Source organism: Aotus nancymaae, unplaced genomic scaffold (assembly GCF_030222135.1).
Source record: "Aotus nancymaae isolate 86718 unplaced genomic scaffold, 86718_ANA_hifiasm-v0.15.2.pri h1tg000057l, whole genome shotgun sequence".
Lineage (NCBI taxonomy): Eukaryota > Metazoa > Chordata > Mammalia > Primates > Aotidae > Aotus > Aotus nancymaae.
Window position 1 is genome coordinate 37628631 of NW_026988471.1, and position 26969 is coordinate 37655599.

General features: G+C 39.0%; 1 protein-coding gene across 5 annotated transcripts in view; it reads right to left on the minus strand.

Annotated features, from left to right (window-relative positions):
* Nucleotides 1-26969, minus strand: part of DHX57 (DExH-box helicase 57) — a 74193-nt gene that overhangs the window by 32451 nt on the left and 14773 nt on the right. For all 5 annotated transcript variants that reach the window (XM_064364016.1, XM_064364020.1, XM_064364017.1 and 2 more), the window contains 7 exons: nt 26202-26323; nt 24722-24917; nt 24046-24170; nt 15455-15588; nt 14525-14579; nt 10544-10749; nt 5172-5288 (listed from right to left, as the gene is read on the minus strand). In XM_064364016.1, coding sequence (XP_064220086.1) covers nt 5172-5288; nt 10544-10749; nt 14525-14579; nt 15455-15588; nt 24046-24170; nt 24722-24917; nt 26202-26323 — 955 coding nt within the window. The remainder of the gene's footprint in view (nt 1-5171; nt 5289-10543; nt 10750-14524; nt 14580-15454; nt 15589-24045; nt 24171-24721; nt 24918-26201; nt 26324-26969) is intronic.

The following is a 26969-nucleotide window of genomic DNA, read 5'->3' on the forward strand; positions in this document are numbered from 1 at the left end:
AGTGAGCCAAGATCATGCCATTGCACTCCAGCCTGGGTGACAGAGCAAGACTCTATCTCAAAAAAATAAAAAAAAAAAGCCTACTAGTACCCCTGCTGGTGACTCAGTAACTTCAGACTCAGGTCACAGAGTTAATAAGCATGGAGCTTGGACACAAAACTGAGGTGTCTGGCATCAGATCCATGTTCTTTCCATTACATACCCATGATCCTCTCTGCTAAAATGCCACAAAATTTTATTGAGGTCAGGTGTGGTGGTTCACGCCTGTAATCCCAGCACTTTGGGAGGCTGAAGTAGGAAGACTGCTTGAGCCTAGGAGTTTGAGAGCAGCCTGGGCAACACAGGGAGACACTGTCTCTTTAGAAAATTAAAAAATTAGTAGGGCATGGTGGCACATGCCTGTGGTCCTAGCTACTTGAGAGGCTGAGGGAGGCTGGAGGATCCCTTGAGCCTGGGAATTTGAGACTGCAGTTATCCATGATTGTGCCACTGCACTCTAGCTTGAGTGACAGAGCGAGACTCTGTCTCAAAAAAAATTTTCTTTTAAATTTTTATTAAAAGAGAACATAAGCAAAAAGAAAAATACAAAGGAAAAAAAGCCACACAATTAAAGAATGGAAAAACATACTCTTACGTTGAAAAATAATTGTGAAACCCCATCTCTACTGAAAATACAAAAATTAGCTGGGCATAGTGGCAGGTGCCTGTAATCCCAGCTACTTGGGAAGCTGAGGCAGGAGAATTACTTGAACCTGGGAGGCAGAGGTTGCAGAGTTGAGATTGTGCCACTGCACTCCATTGCCTGGGCGACAGAGACTCTGTCTCAAAAAAAAAAAAAAAAAAAAAGAAAGAAAGAAAAAATCACATAGTGATTAAAGTGTAAGCAGAAGAGAGCAACTATTCCCATTTCTCTTAAGTTCTTTATGACCACATAAATTTTTATACATATATATATTAAAAAAATTTTTTTTTTTAGAGACAGTCTTGCTCTGCTTGCTCTGTTACCCAGGTTGGAATGAAGTGGTGCAATCTTGGCTCACTGCAACCTCCACCTCCTGGGTTCAAGCGATTCTTCTGCCTCAGCCTCCCAAGTAGCTGGGATTACAGGCACCCATCACCATGCCTGGCTAATTTTTGTATTTTTAGTAGAGATGGGGTTTCACCATGTTGGCCAGGAGGTCTCGATCTCTTGACCTCATGATCTGCCCACCTCGGCCTCCCAAAGTGCTGGGATGACAGGCGTGAGCCACCGCACTTGGCCAGAAATCTCTATTCTTAAGGAACTTACATCCTATTGAAGGAGGCAGTCAGTAAGCAAAACTCTAACTTCAGACAGTATTAAGTGCTACAGTGAAAATAAAAATTATTTTTAGATATTATAATAGCGTAAGGGGAGTGGGGCAGGACAACAGATAGGGTGGTCTGTAGAAGTAAATTGAGGAGAAACCTGAAGAAAATAAAAGATTTAGTAAAGAGAAGATTTGGAGTATTCATTCTAGGGACAAGGGACTGCAAGTGAGGTTAAGAAGGCTATCAGGATGGGAAGACCGTGAGTAGAGAAAAGTGGTGACTGCTCTGTGTTATAGTACAGTAGTAGTAATAGCGTTTAACAATAATAAGTGTTCACTTGAACAACATAGGTTTGCACTGCATGAGTCTACTCAGGCAATATTTTTCCAATAAATACATTGGAAAATTTTTGGAGATTTGGGACAATTTGAAAAAAAAAAAAAACTAGCAGATGAACTGCATAGCCTAGAAATACGAAAAAAAATTAAGAAAGATATGTCATAAATGCATAAGACATATATAAATACTAGTCTATTTTATATCATAAAATAGTATATCATAAAATACACACAAACCTATGATAAAAAGTTAAATTTATCAAAACTCACCCCCCCTACACACACACACACTTATAGACTGTACTTGGCACCATTTGCATCTCCAGAAATGTGAACAAATATAAAAATGCAGTATTAAATCAAACTACACACAATGAACTATAGTACAGTATATGACTGTAATAACTTTATTAAAAATGATTTTGCAGCCACCTCCTGTTGCTACTGCAGTGAGCTCAAGTGTTGTGAGAATCCACTTAAAATGTACTGTGACGCTAATCATCTCTAAGTAAGTCATTTGTTTGTCAGTAAATTGTATATTACAGTAAAAAGTGATCTCTTGTGGTTCTTGTGTATTTTCCATTGTGTTTAGTGGAATACAGTAAACCTTGAATAACATGGGACCTATACGATGTGCCACTAGTGATGCTGTAAGTACTCCCAAGAAGCAGAGAGAAGTCATGACAAGCAAAAGTTGAATTGCTCAGTATGTACCGTGGAGGTCTGTAACTGTGATTGCCTGCCATTTCCAGATAAATGAATCCAGAGTAAGGGCCATTGTGAAAGAAGAAAAAGAAATTTGTAAAGCTGTCACTGCAGCTATGCCAGCAGGTGTGAAAACTTTGTGCTTTTTGAGAAATACCTTTTTATCTTATTGAAAATGCAATTTTTATGTGGGTGCAAGATTGCTATAAAGCGTATCTATAGAGTCTAATATGATTCAAGAAAAAGCAAAGTATTATATGACAACTTAAAACAAATGGAAGGGAAGGATCTAAAGCTGGAAAATTTAATGCCAGCAAAGGATAGTTTGATAATTTAGAAGGAGGTTTAGCTTTTAAAATACCAAGATAACAGAAGCAGCATCTTCTGCTGAACAAGAGGCAGCAGACGATGAGTTCCCAGATGCCATTAAGAAAATCATTGAGGAGAAAAGACATCTGCCTGAAAAGGTTTCAAATGCAGACGAAAGTGCCCTCTTCTGGGGAAAAAAAAAAAGTCACAAAGGACATTTACTTATAAGTAAGGAAGAGGAGTGAGCATCAGGATTTAAGGCAGGAAGGGACAGGCTTACTGTACTCTTTTGTGCAAATGCAGGGTTCATGAACCCTGTCTATAAAGCTAACCCCTAGCCTTGAAGAGAAAGAAGAAATACCAGTTGCCAGTCTTCTGGTTGTATAAGAAAGGCTGGCCAGTGGGAACCCCTTTCCTGGACTGGTTCCATCAGTGCTTTGTCCCTGGAATCAGGAAGTACCTTGCCAAAGTTCTTTTCATACTGGACAGTGCTCCTGGCCACCCAGAATGCCATGAGTTCAACATCAAAGACACTGGAGATCTACCTACTTGCCCCAAAACACATCTCTAATTTAGCCTCTGTATTAGGGGTTCATAAGGACCTTTAAGGCTCATTATACAGTGTACTTGATGGAAAGGACTGTCAATGCTATGAAAGAGAATTCTGATAGAGAGAACATCATGAATGTCTGGAAGGATTCTTCCATTGAAGATGCCACGGTTGTTACAGAAAAAGTATGAAAGCCATCAAGCCTAAAACAATAAACTCCTGCTGGACAAAGCTGTGTGTCCAGATGTGCATGACTTCACAGGATTTATAAGGCAATTGAGAAAATCATAAAAGAGACTATGGATATGAAATAAAGGTGGGGAGATGGTGGCAGTGGTGAAGGATTGCAGGATCTTGGATGCTAGAGAAATTCAAGAGCTAGCAAACACCACACCAGAGGAATTAACAGAAGAAGACTTGATGGAGATGAGTGCTTCCAAAATAGTGCCGGACGATGAAGAAGATGTAAAAGAAGCAGCAGTGCCAGAAAACAAATTGACATTAGACAATCTGGCAGAATGGTTCAAGATTGCTTTTAACTTCTATTATGACATGGACCATTCTACGATGGGGCACTGAAACCAAAGCAAACTGGAAGATATGGTACTATACAGAAACATTTTTAGAGAAATGAAAGAGCAAAGTCAGACAGAAATTACAATGTTTCCTTAATGTTGCAATGAGTGTGCCTGCCTCTTCTGCCTCCCCTTCCACTTCTTCCACTTCTGCCACCCCTGAGACAGCAGGAGGAACCCCTCCTCTTCCTACTCCTCAGCCTACTCAATGCGAAAGCGACAAAGATGAAGACCTTTATGATAATCTGCTTCCACTTAATAAATAGTAAATATATTTTCTCTTCCTTGTGACTTTTTAAATAACATTTTATTTTCTTTAGCTTACTTTATTGTAAGAATACAGTAATGTACACCAGGTACGGTGGCTCACGCCTGTAATCCCAGCACTGAGGTGGGTGGATCACCTGAGGTCAGGAGTTCAAGACCAGACTGGCCAACATGGCGAAACCCTGTCTCTAAAAATACTAAAATACAAAAATTAGCCAGGCATGGAGGCACACACCTGTAGTCCCAGCTACTCAGGAAGCTTAGGCCAGAGGACTGCTTGAACCCAGGAGGCAGAGGTTGCAGCGAGCCAAAATCATGTCACTGCACTCCAGCCTGGGCAACAGAGTGAGACCCTGTCTCAAAACAAACAAACAAACAAACAAACAAAAACCCCAAAACCAAACCAAACCAAAAAGAATACACTATGTAATACATATAGCATACAAAATGTGATGTGTGTTTTTTTGAGACACGGCCTTGCTCTGTGTCTAAGCTTGAGTGCAGTGGTGCCATCATGGCTCATGGCAGCCTCAGATTCAAGCAATCCTCCCACTCCCACCCCTCCTCCCCCCAAGTAGCTGAGACTACAGGTGTGTGGCACCACACTGACTAATTTTTGCATTTTTTGTAGAGATGTGGTTTTACTATGTCTCCCAGGCTGATCTTGAACTCCTGGGCTCAAATGATTCACCTGCCTCAGCCTCTCAAAGTGCTGGGATTACAAGTGTGAGCCACCACATCTGGACTATATTATTATAATTATAATACCATCAGTATTAGGGGCAGTATCTACTGGGCCTTAACTATATGTCAGGTACTGTGCTAAGTGCCTTACATATGGTTTCTTTTAATCCCCAAAATAGTTTTAAGGAACAGGATTTATTATGGTCTTCATTATACAACAAGGAAATTGAAACATAGAAAAGATAAGGACTTTATTCAAGGTTCCAAGATTCCTGGATAGCAGAGCTGGGAAGTTTATCAGACTGCAAAGCCTGTGCTCTTAATCCCACTGCCTTGTAGACTGTGTGCAAAGAGTTTGCATGTAATTCAAACACTCATGGGTAGACTCCCATTTAGCCAAGGACTGAGTGTTTCATTTGTGGATCATCCAGGCTCGAATAAAGAAGCAGTTACCTGGAGGGTAGGAGTGCTTTCCATCCACAATCCATTCTAATAAAGCCTCTATTAATTCAAGATTCACCTTTTCAAAATCCATGATGGACATCGTTTTGATGACTGACTTGCTAACCCCTGAAAAAAAGGTAAAAATGAGAAGGATATTTATACCTTGTTGAAGACAATATGCCTGTGAATTAGGTGAGTGTTGGTTTAATAGTACAGATATTAACATTTAATGTACTGAAATGAAGTTTTTTCTTTTATTTATTTATTTAGAGACAGGTTCTTGCTGTGTCACCCAGGCTGGAATGCAGTGGTGTGATCATAGTTCCCTGCAGCCTCGACCTCCCAGACTCAAGTGATCCTCCCATCTCAGCCTCTTGAGTAGCTGGGACTGCAGGCATGCACCATCATGCCTGGTTAATTTTATTTTTTGTAGACATGGGGTCTTGCTGTGTTGCCCAGACTGGTCTTGAATTCCCAGACTAAGACAATCCTCCTGCCTCGGCCTCCCAAAGTGGTAGGTTTATAACCACTACATCCAGGCCACTTTTTACTTTTAGTTTCCCAGAAAATCCAGCCTCATCAGAAGTAATTTTTCCTTGAACAATGACCCAAAGAACAGGCGCCTGCCCCTATTGGAAAGACCCAGATGGGCCAGTTTTTCCCTCTCCTCTTTCCTTCCCCTCTTTTACCCTTAAATATTTATTGAAAGCTTAAGTTCTGGAAACAAAATTCAAAGTCAAATACATTTTAGAAACTCCTAGATTCAGTTGACTCATGAATGAGATAAGCTGGAAGCCCAGGTAACACTAACCTATGGCAACAATGGACAGAGACCACAGCTTTCACCAGCACTTTTATAACAGTGACTCACTTAAACTTTAGGTTCCTTTGAGAAAATGGTAAGTGATGGATCTTCCCTGAAAAATAAATGTGATTGTAATGGCTTCACCAACACCCCTGGAGTCTATTCATAGACCCTCACAAGCTCCTCTGTCACAATCTTCTAATCTATCTGTGGCCTGGTAAATAATATAGTTCTTTAGGATGTACTACAAACCTCAGCTCTTTTATTTATTTTTAAAATTTATTTATTTATTTTTTAGACAGAGTCTTCCTCTATAGCCCCGGCTGGAGTGCGGTGGCATGATCTTGGCTCAATGCAACGTCTGCCTGCCGGGTTTAAGGGGTTTTCCTGCCTCAGCCTCCTGAGTACTGGGATGACAGGTGCACACCACCACATCCAGCTGATTTTTCTATTTTTAGTAGAGATGGGGTTTCACCATGTTGGTCAGGCTGGTCTCGAACTCCTGACCTTGTGTTCCACCTGCCTTGGCCTCTCAAAGTGTTGGGATTACAGGCGTGAGCCACCACGCCCAGTTACCTCAGCTCTTTTAAAAGCAAATAGTATATTGTTGGGGTGACTAACTCTTCAAAGACTACTGCCCTTTCTTCTCAGGCCCTCCTAATGACCTATCACCCTAACTACAGTCTAAATGGAACAAAATAACTATAGTTGGTACCAAGGAAGGGAAACCTCTTACATGGTGCTGAGAAGTTTGAAGAGGGACAAAAACAGTTTTGGCCAGGTGTGGTGACTCATGCCTGTAATCCCAGGACTTTGGGAGGCCGAGGTGGGTGGATCACCTGAGGTCAGAAGTTTGAAACCAGCCTGACAACATGGTTAAACCCCATCTCTACTAAAAATACACACACACACAAAATTAGCCAGACATGGTGGCGGCCACCTGTAATCCCAGCTACTCAGAAGGCTGAGGCAGGAAAATCGCTTGAACCCAGGAGGCGGAGGTTGCAGTAAGCCGAGATTGTGCCACTGAACTCCAACTGGACAACAGAGTGAGTCTCCATCTCAAAAAAAAGAAGCAGTTGTGAAACAATATTGTTTTGGTGGAATGAATGCCATGTTGGTCAAAAATGGAAAAAAATGTTCCGGGTGCATGGCCCAAGGGCCAAGATTGCAGTGAGCTGAAATTGAGCCACTGTACTCCAGCCTGGGCAACAAGAGCAAAATTCTGTCTCAATGAAAAAAAAAAAAAGGAAGAAACAGGTTCCACAACAAGGGTGTGGTTCAGTGAGGAAGGTGGAGCAGGAAATCACTTTTCTTTGCCAAGATTCCAAAAAACTAGACGTTTCAAAAAGGAGAAAGGATCAACTAATCAAAAAAAAAAAAAAAGAAAATTGAACATAGTTTTGTTTCTGTAAATTATTATTATTATTGAAAACAGGGTCTCACTCTTTTGCTTGGGCTGGAGTGCAGTGGCATGATCATGGCTCACTGCAGCCTTGGCCCTTGGGGTTCAAACAATCTTTCACCTCAGCCTCCCAAGTAGCAGGGACTATACCACACCAGCTAATTTTTAAATTTTTTTTTAGAGACAAGGCAGCTCCATGTTGCCCAGGCTGGTCTTAAACTCCTGAGCTCAAGCAATCCTCCAGCCTCAGCCTCCCAAAGTGCTGGGATTATAGGCATGAGCCACTGTGCCCAGCCAAATCAATAATATATTTAAAATAACAGATTATTAATTTTTTCAAAGAAAAACAAGAAAATGCCTTAAAAATTGAGGTAGGAAACATTATTTAATCAAATAGTTCAAGACTTTTTTTTTTTTTGAGATAGAGTCTTGCTCTGTTGCCCAGGCTAGAGGGCAGTGGTGCAATCTCTGCTCACTGCAACCTCTGCCTCCTGGTTTCAAGTGATTCTCATTGCCTCAACCTCCCAAGTAGTTGGGACTAAAGGCGTGAGCCACCATTACTGGCTAATTTTTGTAAGGACTTTTTAAAAAAAGAAACACAACAAAACAGGGAACGAGAAGCTCAGAAAAGCTAAGCAATCAGCCTGGTATCATACAGAAGCTGGTGGCAGAGTCACGTTTCCTGACCTCAACTCCTTCATTCTCCTTCCTTAGAAAGGAGGTCCCAAAGGTACTTTCTGAACTTTAGTAACCTTTGTGCTTAAAATTAGAAAGTCATGGATTAGATTCAGTGATAATTTTAAAAGAAAACTCCAAAATTTTCAAAGAGAAACCAAAGGGATTTTATTTTTTTTTGAGACAGGGTCCCACTCTGTTGGGGTTGGAGTGCACTGGTGCGATCATAGCTCACTGCAACCTTGAACCCCTTTGCTCAAGCAATCCTCCAGCCTCAGCCTCTTAAGTAGCTGGGACTACAGGTGCCAACCACCATGCCTGGATAATTTTAAAAAACATTTGTAGTAGAGACAAGGTCTCGATATTTGCCCACACTGGCCTTGAACTCCTGGGCTCATGTGATCCTCCTGCCTCAGCCTCCCAAAGTGTTAGGATTATAGGCATGAGTCACTGTGCCCAGCTGGAAAGGAATTTTCTTGTTCCACAGTTTAATAGAATAAGGAAATGGGAATTATCAGTTGGTATGATGTATAAATAGAACACAAATTTTTGAGTCAGACATATTTTAATTAGAATCACAGATCTCTACTTACTAGCTGGGCACTATCCTTGTGGGTTTGTATTATATTCCTCTAAATGACTCCACTTTATAGATAAGGAAACTGAGCCACAGAGAGGATAAAGAACTTGCTCAAGATCATTAGCTGGTTTTATGAGAGCCGTGGGAGTTGAACCCAGGTCTATAAAATACAGTCCATTCTCTTAGCTTTACATCTCAGAATATTAGGAAGATGAAATAAAATATTTGGGAACTATGCTTATCTTCCTAAACAACAGAACAATGGCTAATGTCTTAATTCCTTGGTGATTACCATTCCCCATCCAGGAATGGGAACTATCTTTGGTAGATATAGAAAAAGGAAAATTCACTTGCCTCTTATCCTACAGAAGCAGTAACAAGGGTTGGAAGCTCTTATGAAAGATAAACACCCTTTTTTTGGGAAGAACTAAGAGGAACAGGGGTGACAGTCTAGGGAAAAAGGAGAAAGAAGGGCAGCTGAGACCTGCTTCTAGTCTAGGCTTCAAGGAAGAAAGCGAAAGTAGTAATCCTGGGTTTCTATGGGTTTAGTTTAGCTCATATGGATAGAAGACCACATAGAAACAAAGAGTAGCTGGCTAGAGTCTGGCAGGAGGAAGTACCTAACAACAAACAACAAAAAGCTCAGCACAGGGTAGGCCTCAAAAGATGTTATTTTAAAAGCCCAAGAATAATGCTAAAACTAGTGGGGATATTAAAGGATTTTAAAATAATCTCAAATATCACTTCACAAGTGACTTATTAACTACAAAAGAAATAGTAATTACCCAGGGGAGAAACATAGCAAATATCATCTTTACCAAGTGAGCAAGTTAACATTGCCAATAAGGGACAAGCCAACACCACGGGCCCAGGTGCCTTTCGATATGATGCATCAAGAAATCAAGATTGTTTTTGTGGTGCTCCAGCCAAAAATGTATAATCTAAATTTAATTATGGGGGAACATCAAACCCAAATGGATGGACATTGTACAAAATAATCTTTAAAAATGTCAAGGTCACTAAAAGACAAAGGACAAGGAGCTGTTCTAGATCAAAGGAGACTAAGAACACATGACTGAATGTAATATATGATCCATGATAGGATCCTGAATCAGGAAAAAATAGCACAAATAAATATTATTGAGATAATTATTCAAATCTGAGTATGGACTGTGAATTAAATAATTGTATCAATGTTAAACGTCTTCATTTTGATCACTGTACTATGGTTATATAAGAGAATGTCCTTGTTTTTAGGAAAGACATACTAAAGTATTAAGGGTAAAAGGGTATCATATCTGCAACTTACTCTCAGGAGATTCAGAAAAAAAAAAAAAAATACATGCACCCAGAGCAAATGGTAAAGCAAAAAATGAAGCAAAACATTAACAACTGGTGAACTGGGGTAAAGGATATATGAGAGTTCATTGTTTAGTCTTGCAAACTTTGCTGTAAATTTGAAATTACATCAAAATAAAAAGCTACAAAATGCACAAGAATATAACATATTTTACTACCTCATAATTTTTCTTTAATGAGCACATATTTCTTCTACAATTAGAAAAAAACCCATTGGCAAATATAGTAACAATTGTATTCTAAATATGTATCTGAACCATTTTTCTTTTTTTTTTTTTTTAAAGTAGAGACTGGGTTTCTCCACGTTGGTCAGGCTGGTCTTGAACTCCTGACCTCAGGTGATCTGCCCACCTCGGCCTCCCAAAGTGCTGAGATTACAGGCGTGAGCCACCACGCCCAGCCTCTGAACGGTTTTTCTAAGTTTAAGGTTGTTCTGATGAATTAAAGGCAATGTAACTATGAAACAAGTGTCATATTTTTCTTCTTCCAAATCATGGTAGGAAAGAGTATTAGAAATCTTTGGCATAATTATAATATTTCCCCAGGAGGCATGTTACCTTTATAGCGGGCCAGGAGCTGCTTAAAATCTAACTGTTGATCTGGCACTGCATCTTTGACAGAATCCTGATCCTGGAGGTGAAGGGAGAGCCTCAGGTCTTCTTCCACTTCTTCAAATGCAGTTCTGTTCCGCCTTGCTTTAAGCTTTTCCTTTGATATCTGTTTCATGGACCGCATATATGGGCTCCCATCCTGCAACACATACCTGAGAAAGACAAAGGAATGTATTGGTTGTGTATATGTGGTTCTGTTGGTGGGGAGTGAAAGAATTCACCTATTTAATGTGCTCATTCAGCAAAATGTCACTGTTTCTGCTCAATTCATGTGCCATTCTTCCACCAATCCAGGACACTGGCTGTACCCTATTTCTGGTTGGGAACACACTACAATGCTTTTAGGTCTGTCTAGGAAACCAGCTAAGAATTTGGAGAAAAGCTCTACCCAGGAATAATGGCATGGACATTCAGAAAACACATTTGAATTATAGCCTTAGTAACAGCCCTCTTCATTTTTAATTCTTCCATGGCAATCTTATCAATCCTCTTGTTTCAATGATAATTCCCAGGCAGCTGACCCCCCTTTGTTGCCATCCAATTTGGACCCAAGTTTCTAGCTATTGGCTGAACATCAACCTAAGACTGTCCTTAAAACATTTCAAAACTCTTATACTTGTCAGTTTAATATTTGTTAGTGACAATACTATTAGACATCATGGCAAAGCAGAAAAATGACTAGATTTAAAACCAAAAGCTCTGGATTTGAGTTCTAGGTCCGCCACTAAACCAACCTGCCATGAAACTTCTAGCAAGTCAGTTTCAAAGGGTTTTACTTTCTCATCTTTTGGGAAATTGGCATAGATAAGTGGCTTGATTTTTTCTTTCCTGGACTCTTAAATGTTGCTCAAAGCCCCAAGGTAAGGTAAGGGAATGGGAGCAACGTAAGTAATTGGGGGCTATTCTTTCAGCCTGATCATTCCTGTTTTATCTGTTATTTCTGTATGATTTCCTATAAGATATCATTTCATAAAGTGTATTGTAGCTTGTTAAAAAAAAAGATTTAGAGGCTGGGTACAGTGGCTGACTCCTGTAATCCCAGCACTTTGGGAGGCCGAGGCAGGTGGATCACCTGAGGTCAGGAGTTTGAGACCAGTTTGACAAATACACAGAAATCCCGTCTCTACTAAAAATACAAAATTAGCTGGGCGTGGTGGTGCATGCCTGTAATTCCAGCTACTCAGGAGGCTGGAGCAGGAGAATCGCTTGAACCTGGGAGTTGGAGGTTATGGTGAGCCAAGATCACACTATTGCACTCCAGCCTGGGCAACAAGAGTGAAACTCTGTCTCCAAACAAACAAACAGATTTAAAAACCTATGATTCTATAATCCTGACTTCCTCTAACCCCTTCTCTCCACTAAATGCCATACACTCTTTTCACATTCACCAGTTTTTTGTTTATTGAACATTTACTGAATGTCTATTTTGTACAAGGGACTATGGTGATGGTGGTGGTATAGTATAGAAAAATAAATACACTTTCAAGGAGCTTACAAACTAGTGAGAACAGAACAAAACAACTCATTATTCTGCAAGACAGAAATAAATGTCATTAGACACACAAGAAAAGTACTCAGTGACTTCTAATAAAGAAGTGATTAATTTTTAATAGCAGAAAATAGGAAATTTCATGGAGTCAGCATTCAAGTTGGATGTTAAAGAAAAACTAGAGAAGAAAGTGGGAAAAAGGAATACAGATAGGAATGGTATGGCATATTTGAGAAATAACAAGTAGTCTGACAGTGCTAAGGTTTATGTAAGTAGGAAAATAAAGTAGGAAAGGAAGTTAAATATTGGCTGGGGTCAGATGACATGGGCCTTCAGTGTCCACAAAGTGTGAGTGATAGGGAACCAGTGAAAGTTTTTAAGAATAGGAGGAATGTCACCAATTCTATGTTTAAAGATAATTCTAAGCTTGGGTGACATAGCGAGACCTTGTCTCTACTAAAAATACAAAAATTGGCCACGCATGGTGGCATATACCTGTAGTCTCAGCTACTTGGTATTCTGAGGTGGCAGGATCACTTGAGCCCTGGAGACCAAGGCTGCAGTGAGCTATGATTGCACCACTGCCCTCAGCCTGGGTAACAAAGTGAGACTGTCTCAAAAAAAAAAAAAAAAAAAAAAAAAAATTTATATATATATATATACACACACACACACACGTATATATTTATATATAAAATTCTGAAAGCAGTGAATTTGAAAAAGAAAAGACAGGTAAACTAGTTGAAAGATGATTTCCTCAGAAACTCATATGCAATGGTAGTGGGATAGGGCCCAGAAAATAATAATTCTAATAAGCTCCTTAAGTATTCTTATTGCACACTAAAATTTGAGAGCCACTGGTTTTGGGTTTTTAGCTTGAGAATACAGTACTGTTAAATGAATATGGAATTAGGAGGGGGCTTATTAGAAAAGGAAGGAACAGAGAAGGAGAAAAATTCTGACTTGTATTTAAGGTGCCAGGTATTAGGGGTGTTTCAATCTAGAGCTCAGAGGTCAGGAATGAAGATACTGATCTGGGAGTTCTTGGCACAGGGATGACAGCTGAAATCACATGAGTCTAAGGGAGAGTTAACAGTGTGAAGAAACAGTGCAAAGAAAATCTTGGGGAATCCTCAAGAGTTCTCAAAGAAGAGAGATCTGTTTATATACAATGGACATTACCATTTTCTATCTAGTACTTAAAATTATTTATACAGACATCTTAACACTCAGGCTATACTGCAAACTCTATGTGTGTAGAATGATGATATAATAATAGCTAACTTTTTTTTTTTGAGACAGAGTTTCACTCTGCCACCCAGGCTGGAGTGCAATGGCACAATCTGAGCTCACTGCAACCTCTCCCTTGTGGATTCAAGTGATTCTCCTGCCTCAGCCACCAGAATAGCTGATATTACAGGCATGTAGCATCACGCCCAGCTAATTTTTCTATTTTTAGTAGAGACAGAGTTTCACCATGTTGGCCAGGCTGGTCTTGAACTCCTGACCTGAGGTGATCCGCCTGCCCTGGCCTCCCAAAGTACTGAGATTACAAGCATGGGCCACTGCACCTGGCCAATAATAGCTAACATTTTTAAGAGCATGCACTATGTGCCAGGCACAGTTCTAAGCACTTTGCAAGTATTAATTCATTAATTATTTTATGCTCTCAGTAGAATCAGCAAGTATTAATTCATTAAAATTAAAGTACAGAGAGACTAAGCTACTTGCCAAAGTTATAGTAAGTAGAGGGGGCCAGGCATGGTGGCTCATGACTGTAATCCCATCACTTTGGGAGGTAAGGCAGGAGGACTGCTTGAGGTCAGGAGTTTGAGACCAGCCTGGGCTACATGATGAGACTCCTATCTCTACAAAACCACGAAAAAAGTTAGGCATGGTGGTATGTGTCTGCAGTTCGGCTACTCAGGAGGCTGAAGTAGGAGGACTGCTTGAGTCAAGTGTTTGAGGCTGCAGTGAGCTATGATTACACCACTGTACTCCAGCCTGGGCCACAGAGTAAGATTCTACCTCCAAAAAAAAAAAGAAAAGAAAAAAAAAAGTAAGTAGAAGGATTTAAATATTGGCAATCTGTTTGCTGAAAGAGAGAGGAGAACAAAATACTCAAACAGAAAAAATAGAAGAAAGTCACTTGTTGGCTTTTTGGCTAAGATCAAAGTGTAGAAAAATTAGAAAAAAAGACTAACACATGTATTAGTATTCTGGCACACTGAGGGTAAAATATTATTCTGTTTTCAAAGTTTCACTGAATCTTTTTTTTTTTTTTCAAGAGATGGGGGGTCTCAGTATGTTGCCCAAGCTGGTCTTGAACTCCTGGCCTCAAAGGATCCTTCCACCTTGGCCTCCCAAAGTGCTGGAATTACAGGCATGAGCCACCATGCCAGGTCCTTTCACTGAATCTTAATTAGTATCTTCCTTACCTTGTCACAGCAATTGCATCTTCCAAAAAAAATTGATCAACAGGAAATGTACGACCTAGAAAAACAAGGAGATAAAATAGAAAAGCCTGAGAACATCCATTTAACCATCATGAAATCGTTTATATATATAATTCTCTTAAAACAAAGCTTGTCACGCTAAGGTCCTATTTGTTCTGTGGTCTTAAAAGAATCAAGAAGAAAAGTTCTTGGTAACAGAAATTGGAAAGGGTAGATTTCAGTCAGTAAGATAGTGTATAGGTAGAGAAATGATCATTTCCTAAGACTTTTTTTTTTTTTTTAACCTGTTACACCTTTCATACCTGCCCCACTTCTGCCATAGAGGATCTTTAAACATTCAACAATTGTATTCTAGATCAAACACAAAGTTTCTTCCTTAAATTTATTGTCAGCATTCTCTATAATTAAAACAAACTGCATTATTGTTTATCAGTCAGTACTTCCAAAGAGTCTTTTTGATTGAAGGATAAATCAAAGCTCAGGGTGATAAATTAATTTCACAATGCGACTGTGGAAGCACCAAAAGAAAAAGCAGACTATCCAACTTTACTTTCTCCCAGAGTGGACCAACATCCCGAAATGTAGCAGAATCCAGAAATGAACAAATATACTGTCACAGGCACAAGTTCCCTCTTGATGACATATTGCCACTATAAACTTTGATGTTAAACATGATGGAATGCTAGTGATAAGTAACCATGACTTTTTTTATAAGTCACCTAAAAAAATTAAAATCTCCCAGCAAGATATGTTATCTCCTTATCAACTACATTATATGGTTATGATTTTATGTTATAAATGAATCACTTCTCTAGAAAGAGGTATAAATATCTACTATGTCTCAAACTTTAAAATAATTATATTTGCTTAAAGCATTAGAATTATACATATTTAATGATACATTTTAATCACCTGGTATAGTAATAACTGGGCAGGAATTAAAATATTCTGAAAAAAGCTCAGCGTTTAAAGTCGCACTCATTAAAATAACTTGAAGAGTTGGCCTCTGCGATACAATGTCCTTCAAAACTAGCAGCAGGAAGTCACTAGAGAAAATAAAAGAAACACCAAGGATCAAACAAATTCATCATGTGAAAATTGATAACTTTTACCATATTTTGAGCAAGAAATATATAAGATCTCTGTGGAAAAAAAAAAAACCTATAACATTCATATGTGTTGTGTTCTTGGATGTGAAGCCTTAATATTATAGGTTGAATGTCCTATATGAAATGGTTAGAACCAGAAGTGTTTCAGATTTCAAATTTTCTCAGATTTTGGAATAGTTGCATATACACAGTGAGATATCTTGGGGATAAGGCCTAAATGTAAACATGAAATCTATTTATGTTTCATCTATACCTATATATATATAGCCTAAAGGTAATTTTATAGAACATTTTGATTAATTTTATCCGTGAAATAAAGTTTCTGTATATTGAACCATCAGAGAGTAAAGGTGTCAGGTGTGGAATTTTCTACTTGTAGTGTCATGTCAGCACTCAAAAAGTTTCAGATTTTGGACCATTTCAGATTTCAGATTTCAAATATCTGGATTAGGGATGCTCAACCTGTATAAAGATACGAATTCTTTCCCAAATAAAACAAATCAAAATCCCAACAGGATTTATCATCAAATTTTATAATTATTTTTTTCACTCTTAGCTGGTATAGGGTACAAACTTGATAATTCTATTTCTTGATATCTACATGTACACAAAGAGGCATATACAAAGATTTTCATTATAGCATTGTTTGTAATAATGAAATAATAGAAACTACCGAAATGTCCATCAACTGAGAAATGGTTAATTATAAAAATATCATCCAGTCTATGGAATAACATAAGGCAGATACAAGGGATAAGGTAGAGCTCTAGATTAATGACAGGAAAACATCTCTAAGACATATCGTTAGTAGGAAAAATCCCAAGTCGTCTGGAATAATATGCACTGCAGAATACCACCACCCTAATTGGTCTCTTGGCCCTTGCCCCCGTGCAGTCTGTTCTCATTACAGCCAACAAATAATGCTCTTTGAATGTCCATCTGATTGTGCTGACCAGGTGCAGTGGCTCACACCTGTAATCCTAGCAGTTTGGGAGGCTGAGGTGGGAGGAATGCTTGAGGCCAGGAGTTCAAGACCAACGTGGCCAATATAGGAAGACCCCATCTCTTAAACCAAAAAAGAAAAAGAGAAGAAAAATCGATGCCATTCTTCTATGTAAAATCCAATGACTCCTTAGAGTCCTTACTAACAAGGCTCTATATGGCATGGTCTGTACTCCATGCCCCCCATCTTTTCCTAGTGCTCTCTCTCTCTCTCTCATTCACTCAGCAATGGCTCACTGTTCTCCTTGCTGTCTTTAAGGTATGTACCTTGGATCTTTTGTACATGTTATTAATCTGCCTGGATTACTGGGCTTCTTCTAGTCCTTCACACAGGTAGCTCTGTCACTTCCTTCAAGTCCTTACTCCAAAGACATTTTTTCACCGAGGACTTCCTTGGCTACCGTATTTAAAATTTCAAATGCCCTCCTCTCTTGCATTTCTATTGTCTTTTTTTCTGCTTTATTTTTTCTTCTTAGCACTAACCATACTCTATATTTTACTTAATTATCTTATTGATGAGCTCTCCCACTAGAAGTTCTACATGGACAAGAATTTTATTCACTACTCCAGGATCTACAACAACACCTGGGACATAGTAAGTACCTAATGAATATTCATTGACTTACTAAATGAATATATCATCCGTGTAAGAAAAAAAGGTCAGAAAACAAAAATAACTATTCCTAAGAAAGTAAACATCTATATCCATGCATAGAAGGATGTATTACCAGTTTACTTCTAAGAATAACTGAGAGTGGTTTGGGAGTATTAAGAGGAACTTTCACTTTATCTGTAATATTTTTCTTTTCTATTTTTTTTTTTGAAACAAAGTTTTGCTCTGTCATCCAGGCTGTAGTGCAGTGGCATAATCATGGCTCACTGCAGCCTTGAACTTCTGGGTTCAAGTGATCCTCCTGCCTCAACCTCCCAAGAAGCTGGGGCTAATTTTTTTGTTTTTGTTTTTATAGTAAAGACAGTGTCTCCCTGTGTTGCCCAGGCTGGTCTCAAACTCCTAGGCTCAAGTGATCCTCATGCCTTGGCCTCACAAAGTGCTGGGATTTTTGAACATATAGTCAGTAATCCTAGAATGGGAGGCCTGTAGGTGTGAGCCTCAGCGCCTGTCTGAGTTTTTAATGAAAACATATTCTTATACTACTTAGCTCTTTTTAATGAGCTAATTTAATTACACTTATCACCATTTTTGTTTCTTTTTCAGGGAAATAATCTAACAACAACAGACAAATAAGTAATTTATGGTATATCCAGACTTCAGAATTTCCTTATGTAATTATTAATTTTACAGATAATTCGGCTGGGCATGGTGGCTCACGCTTGTAATCCCAGCACTTTGGGAAGCCAAGGTGAGGGTATCATTTGAGCTCAGGAGTTCAAGACAAGCCTGGCCAACATGGTAAAACTCCGACTCTACTAAAAAAAATGCAAAAATTAGCTGGGCCTGGTGGAGCACACCTGTAGCTCCAGCTACTTGGGAGGCTGAGGCAGGAGGATCGCTTTAACCCAGGAGGTGGAGGCTGCAGTGAGTGGAGACTCTGTTTCAAAAAAAAAAAAAAAGGGATAATGCATTAGTTCATGCTATCATTCTGTTCAATCAAAAGCAGCACAACAAAACCATATAATCCCAATTGTGTTTGTGGAAATACATCTCTTTCTACCATATCCCTCTTCTAACTCCCAATATACTCCCAGAAAAAAAGAGACCAAAATTATAACATGTAACTAGCAATTTTATAGGGGACAGAGATTCTTCTTTTACATTTTTTGGTATCTACTAAATGCTTTAGAATAATTATGTTATCTCTGTGATTAGAAAATTTATTAAAATTTCAAACTAACACAACTGTCATCTTTCTATATTCAACCTTTAATCTTGTCAATATTTTTACTGAGTTTTGTTCCTAGATTTTATTAGTTTTTGCTTTTTTCAATCACTTAGCAAATATTTCTCTACTTTTTCCTGTAATTTGTATACCCTTTCCTGTAAACTGGTGTTTTTAAATGTTTGAAGTACCCTTCTCCACTGTGTAATTTACCTTTATTCAGATGTGAAAATCTTTTGAATTTTCTTTTCTTTTTTTTTTTTTAAAGAGAAAGAGAGAGAGAGAATGAGGAGGAGGAAAAAGGAAAAGAAAGAGGGAGAGAGAATGGGAGTATTGCTTTCTTGCCCAGGCTAGAATGCAATTTAGTGATGGGTATTGAAAACCTCTTGTATACTGATAATTATACTTAATGATGTAGTCAGGAAGGAATAAGGGAAGAAGATAACAAACAAACAGCCAACCAATATTTCATTTAAACCTATGAAATGCTATGCGATTACTGAGGAGTGATTTACTTCCAATTATATAGTCACTTTTGGAATAGGTGTGAGGTGGTAATGTATGTTTTGTGTATTTGAAGTGGAGAGTTCTATAAATGTTTATTAAGTTTACTTGTTCCAGGTCTGAGTTCAAGTCCTGAATATCCTTGTTAATTTTCTATCTCGTTGATCTATAGAATCGTTAGCTATTCTTGTTACATTGATCCTTTTACCATTATGTAATGTCCTTCTTTGCCTCTTTTGATCTTTGTTGCTTTAAAGTCTACTTTATCAGAGGCGAGAATTGCATCTCCTGCTTTTTGTTTATTTGTTATTTTTACTCTCTGGTTGGTAAATCTTCCTCCTTCTCTTTGAGTCTTTGTGTATTGTTGCATGTAAGATGGGTCTGGATGCAGCATACTTTAATACTGGCGTTTGATGCTAGCTGACTGTTTTGCCCATTAGTTGATGTAAATTTTTCATTGTATTAATGTTCTTTGCTTTTTGATATATTTTTGGAAAGGCTGATATTGGTTGTTCCTTTATATGTATAGTGCTTCTTTCAGAAGCTCTTGTAAAGCAGGCCTGGTGGTGGTGAACTCTCTAAGTACTTGTTTGTTCGCAAAAGATTTAATTTTTCCTTCCCTCATAAAGCTTAGTTTGGCTGGATAGGAAATTCTGGGTTGAAAGTTCTTTTCTTTAAGGATGTTAAATATTGGTTCCCCACTCTTTTCTGGCTTGTAGGGTTTCTGCTGAGAGATCTGCTGTGAGTCTGATAGATTTCCCTTTGTGGGTAACCTGACCTTTCTCTCTGGCTGCCCTTAGTATTTTCTCCTTCATTTCAACCCTAATAAATCTGGTAATTATGTGCCTTGGGGTTGGTCTTCTTGAAGAATATCTTTGTGGTGTTCTCTGTATTACCTGGAGTTGAATATTACCTTGCCTTGCTAGGGTGGGAAAGTTTTCCTGAATGATATCCTGAAGAGTATTTTCCAACTTGGATTCATTCTCTTCATCACATTCGGGTACACCTATCAAACGTAGATTAGGTCTTTTCACATAGTCCCATATTTCCTGGAGACTTTGCTCATTCCTTTTTATCCTTTTTTCTCCAATCTTGTCTTCTCGTTTCATTTCACTGAGCTGGTCCTCGACTTCTGATATCCTTTCTTCTGCTTGATCAATTCAACTGTTTAAGCTTGCGCATGCTTCGCGAAGTTCTCGTGTTGTGCTTTTCAGCTCTATCAATTCACTTATATTCCTCTCTAAATTGTCCATTCTCGCTAGCATTTCGTCAAACCTTTTTTTAAGGTTCTTAGTTTCTTTGCATTGGGTTAGAACAAGTTCTTTTAATTCACAGAAGTTTCTCATCACCCACCTTTTGAAACCTGCTTCTGTTATTGGAACACACTCGTTCTCCATTAAGCCTTGTTCTGTTACTGATGAGGAATTGCGATCCCCTGTAGAGGGAGAGGCATTCTGATTTTGAGTATTCTCTGCCTTTTTAGGCTGCTTTCTTCCCTTGATTATATATTTATCCATCTGTCGTCTTTGTAATTACCGACTTTCTAACTAGGTCTCTGAGCGGACGTCCAACTTTTTGATTCCCAGCGCCGAAATCTGAGCAATCCACTGTGCCGGCCAAGACAGCGGTGTTAAGGTTGATGGTGCCTTTCTGCCCAGGAATCTCTGGACTCTGCACCAAGAACTGCCGCTTTAAGGCGCCAGCAAAACCGCCGCGCTGGCCACAAGAGTTGCTCTGGCGACCCGTGGAGCTCCTCCGCTGGGAATCTCCTGGTCCGTGAGCTACAAATATTCGTCTGAAAGTGTGGCGTCCTCTCGTTCTCTGCGCTTTCACTGGGAGCTACGTGCCCGAGCTGCTAGTGATCAGCCATCTTGGATCTCTCTCCTCGAAAATCTTTTGAATTTTCAACTGCTCATATTCTACAGATCATTAGATTTTATAAAAATCTTTCTCTTATTTTAGCCAGGAACCAAATCCAGTGCTATGCTCTCGTTTCTTGAAGTTTGTGGAAGTACAAATGTTAAAGAATTCAAAGCTATTCTTCATATTCAAAATTATACTGGATATAATTTTCCCTAAAAGTTTAAATTTATCTTTATAACTCAATCATTTAAATACCATTAGTCTGAGAGAATGCTTTATTTGGTTTTCTCTTCCAAGTTGTTAAGTGATTTTGTTAAAAAAATTACTTCTTTCAGATATTCATTTCCAACAGCTGCAAAATGACATTATTTATCATTAACTTTTTTTCCCATTGTTTTCTGGAGTTTCTACAAAAACATTATTTGCCCCTTAAAGATTGCCAGTGTTTTCTGTATAGTTAATTAATATTTATTGTGGTCTTGTTCTAGGAATTATTTCTTTTTCTTTTGGTTTATTCTTTTTATCTAAAAGTCTGCTTTCTTTAGTTTTTAATTACTTCATATTTCTTATGTACTAATATAGTAATGCATTATTTCTTCTAATAGTTCTTCTGGTTAAATGTATTCCCTGTTCAATTTTTTTTTTCTTGAGACAGAATCTTGTTCTGTCGCCCAGGCTGGAAGGCAGTGGTGTGATCTCGGCTCACTGCAACCTCCGCCTCCAGGGTTCAAGCGATTCTCCTGTCTCAGCCTCCCAGTAGCTGAGACTACAGGCGCCTGCCACCATGCCTGGCTATTTTTAGTAGAGATAGGGTTTCACCATATTGATCAGGCTGGTCTTGAACTCCTGACCTCAAGTTATCCATCCACCTTGGCCTTCCAAAGTGCTGGGATTATAGGCATTAGCCACTGTGCTCAGCTCCTGTTCAATTCTTAAAAACATTTTGTCTGCCGTAGTTGGGTCTTCTCTTCAAGTTCATTTCCTTTTTTTTTCCTTAATGTTTTGCTTTTAGCTATTTTCTGCTTTCCTATCAGTCCACCAAGTTTACTTAGACTTTTTTTCCTCTTCTCAAGATATTTATAGTAGTATAATACTTTTTGGGAAAACTTCATAATTTTCACAGGACTTTTCTCCCACTAGTTTTTTTTTTTTTTTTTTTGAAATGGAGTTTCGCTCTTGTTGCACAGGCTGAAGTGCAATGGCGTGATCTTGGCTCACTGCAACCTCCATCTCCCAGGTTCAAGCGATTCTCCTGCCTTAGCCTCCCGAGTAGCTGAGATTATAGGCATGTGCCACCACACCCAGCTAATTTTTTGTATTTTTAGTAGAGACGGGGTTTCTCTATGTTGATCCGGCTGGTCTCAAACTCCAAACCTCAGGTGATCCACCCACCTCAGTCTCCCACTAGTTTTCTTTTACTGCTCTAGGGCATGATCCACATGACAAACTATGATTAATGCTATCCATCTTCCTGGCCCTCCTCAGTACTTAAAATATTGAGACTTATAATTTGTTTTTTTTAAGAGATGGAGTCTCACGATATCTCCAGGCTGAAGAGGCTATTCACAGGTGCAATCATAGCACACTACAGCCTTGAACTCCTGAACTTAAGCAATCTTCCTACCTCAGCCTCCTCAGTAGCTGGAACTACAAGCATGTACCATTATACCTGGCAAGAATTTTTATTTTATGCCTCACCCTTTAATGACTTCTAATTTCATAAGATAAAACCCACATGCTTTATTATTCACGGTACTTAAGCCCTGGAAAATCTGGCTCCTGCTGCTTCTTCCCTGTGCTATTTTCCCCCTTGCTGCTACACAGCAGCGGCACTGGCCTTCCTTGTTTCTGGACTCATAAAGCCCCTTCCGACTTCTACCTTGCCCCCATTTGTCACATGGGATTCCCTCTTATTTTCTTTCTTTCTTTCTTTCTTTTTTTTTTTTTTTTGAGACAGGGTCTTGCTTTGTTGACCAGGCTGGAGTGCAGTGGCACTATCACAGCTCACTGCAGCCTCAACCTGTGGGCTCAGTTGATTCCCCTGCCTCAGCCTCCCGAGTAGCTGGGACCATTCGTGTGAGCTGCCATGCCTGGCTAATTTTTTTTTTTTTTTTTTTTTATACTTTTCATAGAGACATGGTCTCATTATGTGGCCCAGGCTGGGGCTATAACTCCTGAGCTCAAGTGATCCTCCCACCTCGGCATCCCAAAGTGCAGGGATTATGGGTGTGAGCAATCACACCCTGCCATACTTCAGTTTTCTTTTTTATTTTTTTGAGACAGAGTCTCGCTTTGTCACCCAGGCTTGAGTGCAGTGGCACGATCTTGGCTCTGCAACCTCTGCCTCTTGGGTTCAAGTGATTCTTCTGCCTCAGCCTCCTGAGTAGCTGGGATTGCAGGTGCACACTACCATACCCAGCTAATTTTTGTATTTTTAGTAGAGATAGGGTTTCACCATGTTGGTCAGGCTGGTCTTGAACTGCTGACCTCGTGATCCATCTGCCTCGGCCTCCCAAAGTGCTGGAATTACAGGCGTGAGCCACCGCACCTGGCCCTACTTCAGTTTTCAATTTAAATGTCATCTTACAGAGATATGATCTTTGCACATCTATGGGTTTCTCCCTCCAAACACAGCATGCCATTTATTCTTTCATAGTACTTATTCCAATTTACGATTATTTGTTTACTTGTTCATTATTTGTTTTTTCTACCAGACTGTAAGAGATAAGGGGGAGCTATACATGCTTGTTCATCACTGTATCCCCAGCAACTAATATGTCACTTGGCATTTAATGCAGGCTCAATAAATATATGAATCAATGTCAGGAATGAATAACTGACCAAAAAAACAAGGAAGGAAGAAGATACGTTCAGCTACAGCATGCGTGACATCTGTTATTTCTACTAAGTACAGTATTCAACTTAGCATAATGCCCAGGATGCTGTGAAGTATACCTTCTAACCTAATAGGGTGACTCCATCTAGTAAGTGATGAGCATGTGCTGTCCTTTTTAGTGTTATAGACCCTGGAGACCAGGAAAGCAGGTGCTCTTCTCTAACACAGCTTTCCTTGTGGCAAATTACCATTACTATCTCCATAAAACTGAATTGGAACTACAAAACAATTTTTTCAGCCATGCTTTCATTTCATGTGTGTGGGTGTTCACTGGGAAAATCTTTGTTTTACCTTTCTTCTGTCCTCTCATGAACTTCATCAACAATGATATGGGAGACTCCTTGTAGAGCTGTATCTCCTTCTAGCCTTCTCAGCAGCACTCCTGTGGTGCAGTATAACAGTCTGGTGGCTGAGGACTTACACATAAAAGGGTAATATAAATCATTAATAAAATTTTCAAAACAAGGAAACATTACTGGAAAGTCATTTGAGTGGATAGTGATAATAATATTGAAAATACCAGCAGTTCCATTTAATAGGAAACCATACTAAATATAGTTTCTTCCCAGAGACAGTAATAACAGCCTTTCTACTTCATATCAAAATGTTAAGATTTTCATAAAAAGTATTAAAAAACAGTGAATAATGAAATCAGTTCTTAATTTGTCTGCTCCCTATTTGGTTAAATGGATTAAGTCCCAAGTTCAAGAGCAAAACGGTCTTTACTACATGACTTCTGCCAATAAAAAATAAAAAGCTTTATAGAGGAAATTTAGTACAACCAAATAAGAGTTTTTATACCAAAATATTTCTAAAAAGACTTCACCCCTACTGAAGGTGATTATTAATTTTAAAATAACCTGAAAGTATATATCCCAAATTGCCCACAAATCTCCTAACCTCCAAAACTCTTTATACCTAAAAATCGTAAATATCTGTTACCAGCAAATAAGCAGAGCATACAAACCTTGACACTTTCTAACCGAATCTGGTATCCCACGGTCAGACCCACCCTCTCTGCTCTTTCTTTAGCAACGCGTTCAGCAACCGAGATTGCAGAGATTCTTCGGGGTTGGGTACAGATGATGTTGGCTACCTTCTCAGGTGGTCCATTCAGAGAATCATCCAGAATAAACTGTGGAATCTGTGTGGTTTTCCCACATCTGTATATTAAAACAAGTAAGTCTTAAAATGAAGTTTTCAAGGGCTAGTTAATTAAAGAAGTAATCATATGGAATGAGGAAAGTGATAAAGCTAATTAGAATACAAGTTGTTCAGATTCAGGTATTTTCAAAAACAACCTCCTAACTTATTACCTAGAGGTGAGAAATTCTAGGAATTTGCACTCCAATCAAAAGGACAATCAAATAATAGTTTAGTAATATTTGTAAAACTGGGGCTATTGAACAGACATTAGATTAAGGTCTGTAAATGCTTCTGGAATGTAAACTCTACACACGAACCCTAAAGAAAAGGAGTATGAACTTATGATTTTCAAAATATTTTACATTTTTCCCTTTGATATGTATTAATTTGGCTATGATTAGGCTGAGGTTAAAAAGATAAACTAGATGATACAGATTATTACCATATCACTGAGTCTGGACACAAATGTAATTATTAAATCGTATACTCTAACCGGGCGCAGTGGCTCACGCCTGTAATCCCAGCACTGTGGGAGGCTGAGGTGGGCGGATCACCTGAGGTCAGGAGTTCAAGACCAGCCTGGCCAACATGGTGAAACCCCATCTCTAATAAATAAATAAATAAATAAATAAATAAATAAATAAATAAATAAATCGTATACTCTTGAACAAAGAATTAAATTAAGTTTGCAACTTGTCCCTGCTAAATAGGTTTGCATAATATATGTAGAATGTGAAACAGGAAAAATAATGCACCATCATTAAGTTGTTTTTAAAAGAAAAAAAATGGCTGGGCATAGTGACTCATGCCTGTAATCCCAGCAATTTGGGAGGCCGAGGCAACTAGATCACTTGAGGCCAGGAGTTCGAGACCAGCCTAGCCAACATGGTAAAACCCACATCTCTACTAAAAACACAAAAAAATTAGCTGGGTATGGTGGTGCACACCTGTCATCCAAGCTACTTGGGTGGCTGAGGCATGAGAATCACTTGAACCTGGGAGGCAAAGGTTGCAGTGAGCCGAGATCATGCCACTGCACTCCAGCCTGGGTGACAGGAAATCAGAATAAATTCAGAAGATGAAAAGCTTTCAAGCTAAATGTACTAGAACTATCCTTTAAATTTAAACATGAGCCTTGTTAAAAGTCTTCAGCTGGATTTTTTTGCCTTATGTCTCAAGGCAGAGGTATATAATGCCCATAAATCCAGCTACAGTTTTTAAAAAGTGGAACTGGTTATGGTAAACAGGGTGCATATAATATTTATAGATGAAAGCTGCATATGAATAAATAGCATTCTTACCCAGTCATACCACTTATGACAACCACCTGGTGCTTACGCAGTAAGTTAAGGATGGTTTCTCTTTCTTCCCAAGCAGGGAGTGACTGTCTCTCTTGCAGAATGGACTGGAATTGTCTGGAAGCCTAATAAAATCAAAGATAAGACATCAGTTGGGTTACCTTTTTTTTTTTTTTTTTTTGAGACAGGGTCTCACTCTTGCCAGGCTGGAGTGCAGTGGTGTGATCATGGCTCACTCCAATCTCCACTTCCCAGCCTCTATCTATCCTCCTGCCTCAGGCTCCCAAGCAGCTGGGACTACAGGTGTGTCCCTCTACACCCAGCTTTTTGTATTTTTTTGTAGAGACAGGATTTCACCATGTTGCTCAGGCTGGCCTCGAACTCCTGTGCTCAAGCAATCCACCTGCTTTGGTCTCTCAAAGTGCTGGGATTATAGCTTTTTTTTTTTTTACTTTAATTATCAAGACAGGGTCTCATTATGTTGCCCAGGTGGTCTTGAACTCCTGGCCTTGGTTGATCCTTTGTCGGATTTGTTGGGATTGGATGTAGAGGTCTTTATTCAGAAGGCTGCTCAGAGAAGCAGCCAGAGTGAGCTGTGGAATCTGTACATTAAATAGTTTTCCAACATGTGAATAAACTGAAAGATTTTCTGAGTGAAATAAAGCCCTCTTGCTTAGCACATATCCAGTTCTTCCCAGCAAGAGTCTCTATACCAGCACTGTCCAATAGAACTTTCTGTGTGGATGGAAATGTTCTATACCTGTGCTGTCC